This window comes from Phyllobates terribilis, unplaced genomic scaffold (assembly GCF_046119375.1).
Source record: "Phyllobates terribilis strain yellow unplaced genomic scaffold, ASM4611937v1 Scaffold_10__3_contigs__length_209671492, whole genome shotgun sequence".
NCBI classification, from domain to species: Eukaryota; Metazoa; Chordata; class Amphibia; order Anura; family Dendrobatidae; genus Phyllobates; species Phyllobates terribilis.
Window position 1 is genome coordinate 172406190 of NW_027362770.1, and position 8421 is coordinate 172414610.

Sequence of the window (8421 nt, forward strand, 5' to 3'; positions counted from 1 at the left end):
CAGCAAATCCACATATACCTGCGTGTTTGCTGCGTTTCAATGTTCCTAAATGGCCGTGAATTTGCATAATCGCGGTAGAAATGGTCATGCTGTGTTTTGCAACGCAATGCGAATTCGGCACGCTAATTAGCGCATCATGTGCACAGCACATCCGAATTCACATTGCTTTGCATGGCAGACGGTTTTACAAGCGTTTTTGCGGACGTAAAAAACGCCGCAAAAACGCTTCAAGAACGCTACGTGGGCACATAGCCTAAGAGTCCCACTCCTTAAAAATGGGAAAAAAATGTTTTCTGAGGCCCTCCTCTACGCGTTTTCCAGGGTGTATTGCAGTCCATCCTTCTAATTTTTGGAAGCCCTTGCACTTAGTGCATAGACTTTACCAGTCTAGGAGTCCCGCTCCTTAAAAATGGAGAAAAATGTTTTCTGGGGTCCTCCTCTGTGTCTTCCAGGGTACATTGCAGTCCCTCCTTCTAATTTTGGCAGCCCTTGAACTTAGTGCATAGGCTTTATGAATCTAGGAGGCCCACATTTAACAAAATGCATGTGAGGCCCTCCTTTATATCTAATACAGGTTGTATCGGAATCCCTCTTCCTTCTATTTTTTGGCAGTTCTTGCATTGTCCACATAGGCTTTGTGAGTTTCAGAGTCCCTCCTTCATAAATTAAACAGGAAGTATCTGACCAAAGTCACACACGACATGCCCAGATAAGGTAGTAAAATGTAAAAATTACATTTTTGTAGTTTTATTTCCCCCTCTACTATGTCATCTACTGTAGTCATAAGTGACGGGGAAATACAGTGAGAGATGGCCTGGCTATTATGAGGTGGAGGAGGAGTTGTTTTCTCTTTTTAATTTTGCACTATATACAAGTCATTGTCCTGGAAAGAATGTTTCCTAACATTTTTTTCTGTAAAATCCATTTTATCTTTGGTTTTGTATATTTTATTGTCAATCCGTAAAAGTGGAGTAATACTTTGACAACATTGTTCCCAGCAGCAACCTGGGAGTCAGAGATGTGTCCAGGCGTCTTCCCCATGCTGTTTTCATCCATTTTAGCGATTTTCCTGCCCTCATCCCAGCCCTCCTGTTAGGCCACGTTCACACATCAGTATTCGGTCAGTATTTGACATCAGTATTTGTAAACCAAAACCAGGAGTGGAACAGTCAGAGGAAAAAGTATCATCGAGACACATGCACCACTTCTGCATTTTTCGCCCACTCCTGGTTTTGGGTTACAAATACTGATGTAAATTTCTGAACAAATACTGAATGTGTGAATGTGGCTTTAAGGTCTTCCAAAAAATGCTTGAGTTTCCCATTCATTTCCATTATACTCGTTACTCGAGTTGAGCTTGTCCGAATGTCCGACCTGCTCAATTCGAGTACCGGGTTCTCGAGCATTTTAACGCTCGCTCATCAATATTACTGACACGTATATTATACTGATGGGAAGATGACATAGTCTTATGCACCATACATATATATGATTGTGCACTTTATAGTTGTTTGAAAAAGACCCTGGGGCTGAAACGTTGCATTCATGTTACTGGGAGAATAATGCTAAATTCCCATAATGAATTTTTGACGCTGTGTATTCGCACTATGCCAAAAACGCAGCATCCTACAGTTCCACCAAAGCGGATGTAATTTATAGAAATCTCATGCCCACTGTGCTTTTTTTATGCAGCATAAACTGAACTGTGGTGGGTGTTTGAAGTCTGCAACATGTCAATTTATCTCTTAAAGATATTAACTCACTCCTTCTATATGATCACAATGTAGACCTGAAATTTGAAGCAGATATAAGATGTGATTTTCACAAATGTCCATTAACAGGTTAATAGTAACTGATCTTCTGCTCCTCACCCCTCCCCTGTGTATACAAGTATAAAACCCGCCCTTTTAAGCTGGAGAGAAATGTAGTTTCCTTTCTCTCTTCTTCCATCAGCCATGGCATCTGCTGATCCAAGAGAAGAGCTGGACTGCTCCATCTGTCTGAGCACTTATACAGATCCTGTAATGCTGAGATGTGGACACAACTTCTGCCGGGTCTGTATTGATCGTGTGCTGGATACACAGGACGAGTCTGGAGTTTATTCCTGTCCTGAATGCAGAGAAGAGTTTCCGGAGCGGCCGGCGCTGATGAGGAACTTAGCTCTGCGTAAAGTAATGGAGAATTTATTGTTTATTCCACCAACAAAGACCAAAACCGGGATCTTCTGCTCTTACTGTGTGGACTCTCCTGTACCTGCTGTTAGATCCTGTCTACACTGTGAGGCTTCTCTGTGTGATAAACACCTGAGGTCTCACAGCAAATCACCAGAACACGTCTTATCTGATCCCAGCACTTCTCTGGAGAAAATGAAATGTTCTGTCCATAAGAAGATCCTGGAATATTACTGCACTGAGGACGCTGCTTGTATCTGTGTGTCCTGCAGTTTGGCCGGAGAACATCGGGGACATCGGGTGGAAATGCTGGATGAGGCATCTCAGAAGAAGAAGAAAAAGCTGAGGAATGTTCTTCAGAAACTGATCACAAAGAAAAAGGAGACTAAGGAAAGAGTGCAGAGTCTGGAGGAGCGCAGGAGAAAAGCTCAAGAAAAAGCAGCTGGAGAAGCCGAGAGAGTCACTGCCCTGTGTACAGACATCAGGAGACGGGTGGACGACCTGGAGAAGAAGGTCCTGAGTGAGATCTCCAGGCAGGAAAAGGAAGAGTCCCTGTCACTGTCTGCTCTGATCCATCAGCTGGAGATAAAGAAGGACGAGCTGTCCAGGAAGATGAGACACATTGAGGAGCTGTGTAACATGACGGATCCACTGACTGTCTTACAGGAACCAGACACCGGTGACTTGTGTGATCCTGAGGAGGAGGGAGGTGATGAGGACACAGGGGGACATGATAAACAGCCCCATGATGGAGATGACCTGGATGTGGCTGTGATCTCACACACATTACACACATTATGTGACGTAATATCAGGTATAAGGAGCGGGATCTATGTGGAGGGTCCGGCAGACATATTACTGGATGTAAACACAGTTGCTAATAATCTCCTTATATCAGACGACCTGAAAACCGTTACCTTGACAGGAGAGAAGCAGAATCGTCCAGAAACAGCGGAGAGATTCCAGCATTATCAGGTGATGAGCAGGAGGGGATTTACCTCAGGACGACATTACTGTGATGTAGAAGGCAGGAGATCAAGGGGTTGGATGGTGGGGATGTGTTATCCCAGTATAGACAAGAGTGGAGGTCAGTCACACATTGGATATAATCAGAAGTCCTGGAGTTTGAGGACATATAACAATCGGTATTCAGTGATACATAACAGTAAAGAGATCCGGTTACATGTTAAAATCTCCAGTGATGGAGTCAGGATATGTCTGGATTATGAGGCCGGGCAGTTGTCCTTTTATGAGCTGTGTGACCCCATCAGACACTTACACACCTTCACTGCCACCTTCTCCGAGCCCCTTCATGCTGCATTATATGTAGGTAATGGTTCTATTAAGATAACAGGGGGAAGCCGAAACTGAAAGAAACCACCACGACCTACAAATTCCACTAGACTGCTGCATCTTTCTGCCAAAGGCATTAATAAGAATACAGACCTACTGTTGATGATCCCTATATGACTGCTGTCCCTATGACTATATCACATGGGTGGATAATCTGCTCTTTAGGCACTTGATTACTTTTAGTGCATCTCTATATTAGAGACGATATTGGAAATTTGGGGAATGCTGTCAATGTGCGTCTCTGTAGTCAGTTGCATAATCCACCCATGTATCATAGCTATTATTCCTAGTAATGCCCCGGCTACTAAACAAACTACCATATATTTGAAACATGTTGTAGAATGGTAAATTTACACATTGAGTATATTTTCCTGAAGTAAATCTGCATGAAAATCCACCCTACAAATTATCAATGAAATTTGCTTGTGTTTTATGACACATTTTGGGACAGATATGGCAGCGGATTTCACTCTTTCCATAGTAATGAGTTAAAACTGCTGTTAAAATCTGACATTTTCAATTTTGATTTGAATCCGCTGCAAATTTTTTACGCTGTGAGTAGATTGTGATTGGTAATACACTGTTCTCTAACGTTGTAGTGCACTTCGTTGCAGATTTTCAAGTGCAGGTTCTGCAACAAATACTTGATGTGTGAATAACATTTCACATACATAGAGATCTTTGTACAGGTTCGGTTCATAACGTAAGACACATGAGTAAATGTGTGTAAAACGAAATTTGGGATGGTTACATTAAATAGTCGTTTGTCAGTGGGGAAAAAACCAATGTCAGACTGCATAGGCCATATTGATTTTTTTTTTTTACTATTATCAGATAGTTTTTCGGTGGCCTGTAGTTCTTCCCCCTATATGGCATTATCGAATCATAACCAAGCCGCAACATTCAGAAGAAAAAAGAGCAGAAGAACACACGCCACTACAGCTTAGAGCATGTGTGATTACTGACACTCATTTCCCTCAAGGGCAGTACGGCTGAGTTTAGCTGTGTCACATTACAAACTCTTTTATCAATTCTCCTCTCATAATGCTGCCAGCTCAGCTTTACTGCTCTCATCCATATAGACTTCCAGGAGATGAACGCCCAAAGGTTTCACTCATTGCACATATATTTCTTATTCTCACAGTAACGTGTAATCGCTCTGCAGTGAAATCAGCCAGTCTGTCATTACATCTCATGCAAAAGTAGCCTTTTTTAAGCTATGGCGTTGGCGTGTTTTTCTCCTCGGTGTTGCTTACTGATTATGATTGGACAATGTCATACATGGGGAAGAAATGCACTTCCCAGTAGTGTTGAGTATGTTCTATTAACCCTTTTGCCGAGTACGCTGGGGCTGAGCTCCGAGTATTTATAGCTGCTTGGTGATATGGTTGAATCGCTCCCGTGTGCATGATTTGCAACTGTTTGACAGTTTTATTACATGTGAGGAGTGTCTATTTCTTACCCATTCCTCACATGTAATAAAGCTGTCAAACAGTTGCAAATCATGCACACGGGAGCGATTCAACCATATCACCGAGCAGCTGTAAATACTCGGAGCTCGGGCCGAGCATACTCGGACTGAATATACTCGCTCAACCCTAGTAACCAGTGAAGATTCTCTGAGAACTCCAACTTGAACATAACGAATATTAACTTGTTAGGAACCAATTACTTTGATTGCTAACATCTTTGCAAAGAGGAGATATGAAATTAAGAAAAACAAAACATTTTATTCTGCTCAGCAGCCGTTAAAGTCACATTTGTCAATGTGGAATCTTATCTTTATCTTGTACCAGAGAATTATTATTTTGATAATGACCCAATCACATGAAACGTGCCTTATTTTATGCCAGTTTGTGTTACTTTTGGGGACACCAGATCTATATATGTAATTGCTCGATATTTTGGCAAGTTAATTAAAAATTAAGTATATAATCAATGTTCTCCTGTGACTTTATTTTTTTATATAGTGTCTCACTGTTACATGACATTGTTTCTCTTTGCACACATTAATTATACAGCATGCTTGGGGGAGTTTCCAGTATCATGGCTGAAAGCACCTTGGGTTCATTTACAGTTCTCACCAGTGGTGTAACTAGAGTCTGACGAGCCCCTGTGTGCCCTCCATCCTGGTATATATGTCCCTCATCCTGATAGATAGATAGATATATATATCTATCTATCTATCTATCCCCATCTTGTCGTATGTCGTTCTGTCGCTGTTCTGTATAGAAAAAAATAAACCTTTTTACTCACCAGGGGCAAACATAGAAGTCATGGGGCTCCATAGCAGAAGTATACTGCACAGCCCATAGTCATCCATTTAGTATAATGCATCCCATAGTTATCCATAAAGGAAAATGCACCCCATAGTCAAGAATGAAGTATATTGCACCCCATAGTCATCCATATAGTATAATGCACTATGTAGTCATCCATAAAGTATAATACACCACATAGTCATATATAGTAGTATAATGTACCCCATATTCATATATAGTGGTATAATGCACCGCATAGTAATATACAGTGCTGGCCAAAAGTATTGGCACCCCTGCAATTCTGTCAGATAATACTCAGTTTCTTCCTGAAAATGATTGCAATCACAAATTCTTTGGTATTATTTGCTTGCAAGGAAAAAACACAAAAGAGAATGAAGCAAAAATCAAATCATTGATCATTTCACACAAAACTCCAAAAAAGGGCCGGACAAAAGTATTGGCACCCTCAGCCTAATACTTGGTTGCACAACCTTTAGCCAAAATAACTGCGAACAACCATCAATGAGTTTCTTACAATGCTCTGCTGGAATTGTACACCATCCTTCTTTGGCAAATTGCTCCAGGTCCCTGATATTTGAAGGGTGCCTTCTCCAAACTGCCATTTTGAGATCTCTCCACAGGTGTTCTATGGGATTCAGGTCTGGACTCGTTGCTGGCCACCTTAGAAGTCTCCAGTGCTTTCTCTCAAACCATTTTATAGTGCTTTTGGAAGTGTGTTTTGGGTCATTGTCCTGCTGGAAGACCCATGACCTCTGAGGGAGACCCAGCTTTCTCACACTGGGCCCTACATTATGCTGCAAAATTTGTTGGTAGTCTTCAGACTTCATAATGCCATGCACACGGTCTAGCAGTCCAGTGCCAGAGGCAGCAAAGCCACCCCAAAACATCAGGGAACCTCCGCCATGTTTGACAGTAGGGACCGTGTTCTTTTCTTTGAATGCCTCTTTTTTTTCCTGTATACTCTATGTTGATGCTTTTTCCCAAAAAGTTCTACTTTTGTCTCATCTGACCAGAGAACATTCTTCCAAAACGTTTTAGGCTTTCTCAGGTAAGTTTTGACAAAAACCAGCCTGGCTTTTTTATGTCTCGGGGTAAGAAGTGGGGTCTTCCTGGGTATCCTACCATACAGTTCCTTTTTATTCAGACGTCGACGGATAGTACGGGTTGATACTGTTGTACCCTCGGACTGCAGGGCAGCTTGAAATTGTTTGGATGTTAGTCGGGGTTCTTTATCCACCATCCGCACAATCTTGCGTTGAAATCTCTCTTCAATTTTTCTTTTCCGTCCACATCTAGGGAGGTTAGCCACAGTGCCATGGGCTTTAAACTTCTTGATGACACTGCGCACGGAAGACACAGGAACATTCAGGTCTTTGGAGATGGACTTGTAGCCTTGAGATTGCTCATGCTTCCTCACAATTTGGTTTCTCAAGTCCTCAGACAGTTCTTTAGTCTTCTTTCTTTTCTCCATGCTCAATGTGGTACACACAAGGACACAGGAGAGAGGTTGAGTTAACTTTAATCCATGTTAACTGGCTGCAAGTGTGATTTAGTTATTGCCAACACCTGTTAGGTGCCACAGGTAAGTTACAGGTGCTGTTAATTACACGAATTAGAGAAGCATCACATGATTTTTCAAAGGGTGCCAATACTTTTGTCCACCCCCTTTGTTAGGTTTGGTGTGGAATTATATCCAATTTGGCTTTAGGACAATTCTTTTTGTGTTTTTTTCATTGAAGACAAATTAAATGAAGAGAATAATACCAAAGAATTTGTGATTGCAATCATTTTCAGGAAGAAACTGAGTATTATCTGACAGAATTGCAGGGGTGCCAATACTTTTGGCCAGCACTGTATAGTAGTATGGCCACTTATTTAAGAAAAAAATATATAAAAAAATAAATACACACCTTCCCTTTGCTCCTGTGAGGCACTCGTCCTCTTGTGAAGCCGGTAGTTGACTTTGGCGTGCGTCGAGAGCATACAACGTCACTGCCATGTGTCCCGTCACATGCACTCCAACGTCAATGTGATGGCCTGTGATTGACCGGCAGCGTGTATTATCGCGCACGGACCCAATGGGTTTGTCCGCAGCAATACACTTCAACTGGATGAGCGTCCGAGGATACACATCCAGTTGAAGTTTCTGCTGGTATCAGCGGGCCGCTGATCCGCGGTCATTACGTCTCTGGTTCTCACCTCAAGGATGGTGCACTTCTGAGCATGTAACTGGAAATCAGAAATATATATCTCCCAAACAGGGCTCTAAAGCAATCTCTTTGCTTTACTACACATTGCAGCTCTTTAACTTAAAGGGGTTAACTTAAAGGACCTCCCCCTTTCTCATCAATTCTCATCATCATCGTCGTCATCAACGCTCATCATCATCGCAGGATCTCGCTGAGTGCAGCGAAACTTGATGGCTCTGATGAGCATCGTGGTCACTACCCGGAGCCTGTGAATAGCGGTCACCTTACTGCTTATCCCATTGACTCCCATTATACTTGGTGCTCGAGGCGAGCCTGTCCGATCTGCTCGATTCGAGTACCGAGCACTCGAGCATTTTAGTTCTCGATCATCACTAGTGTCATTTAAATGTAATATATTATCATCTA

The 8421-nt window shown here is 42.2% G+C and overlaps 1 protein-coding gene across 1 annotated transcript; it reads left to right on the plus strand.

Moving 5' to 3' along the window:
* The first annotated feature begins 1888 nt into the window (after positions 1-1888).
* LOC141164683 (E3 ubiquitin/ISG15 ligase TRIM25-like) lies at positions 1889-4993 on the plus strand. Its single transcript, XM_073650171.1, has one exon. It carries the CDS (start codon positions 1956-1958, stop codon positions 3540-3542), a length of 1587 nt encoding a protein of 528 aa, XP_073506272.1. The 5' UTR covers positions 1889-1955; the 3' UTR covers positions 3543-4993.
* The last annotated feature ends 3428 nt before the right edge of the window (positions 4994-8421 follow it).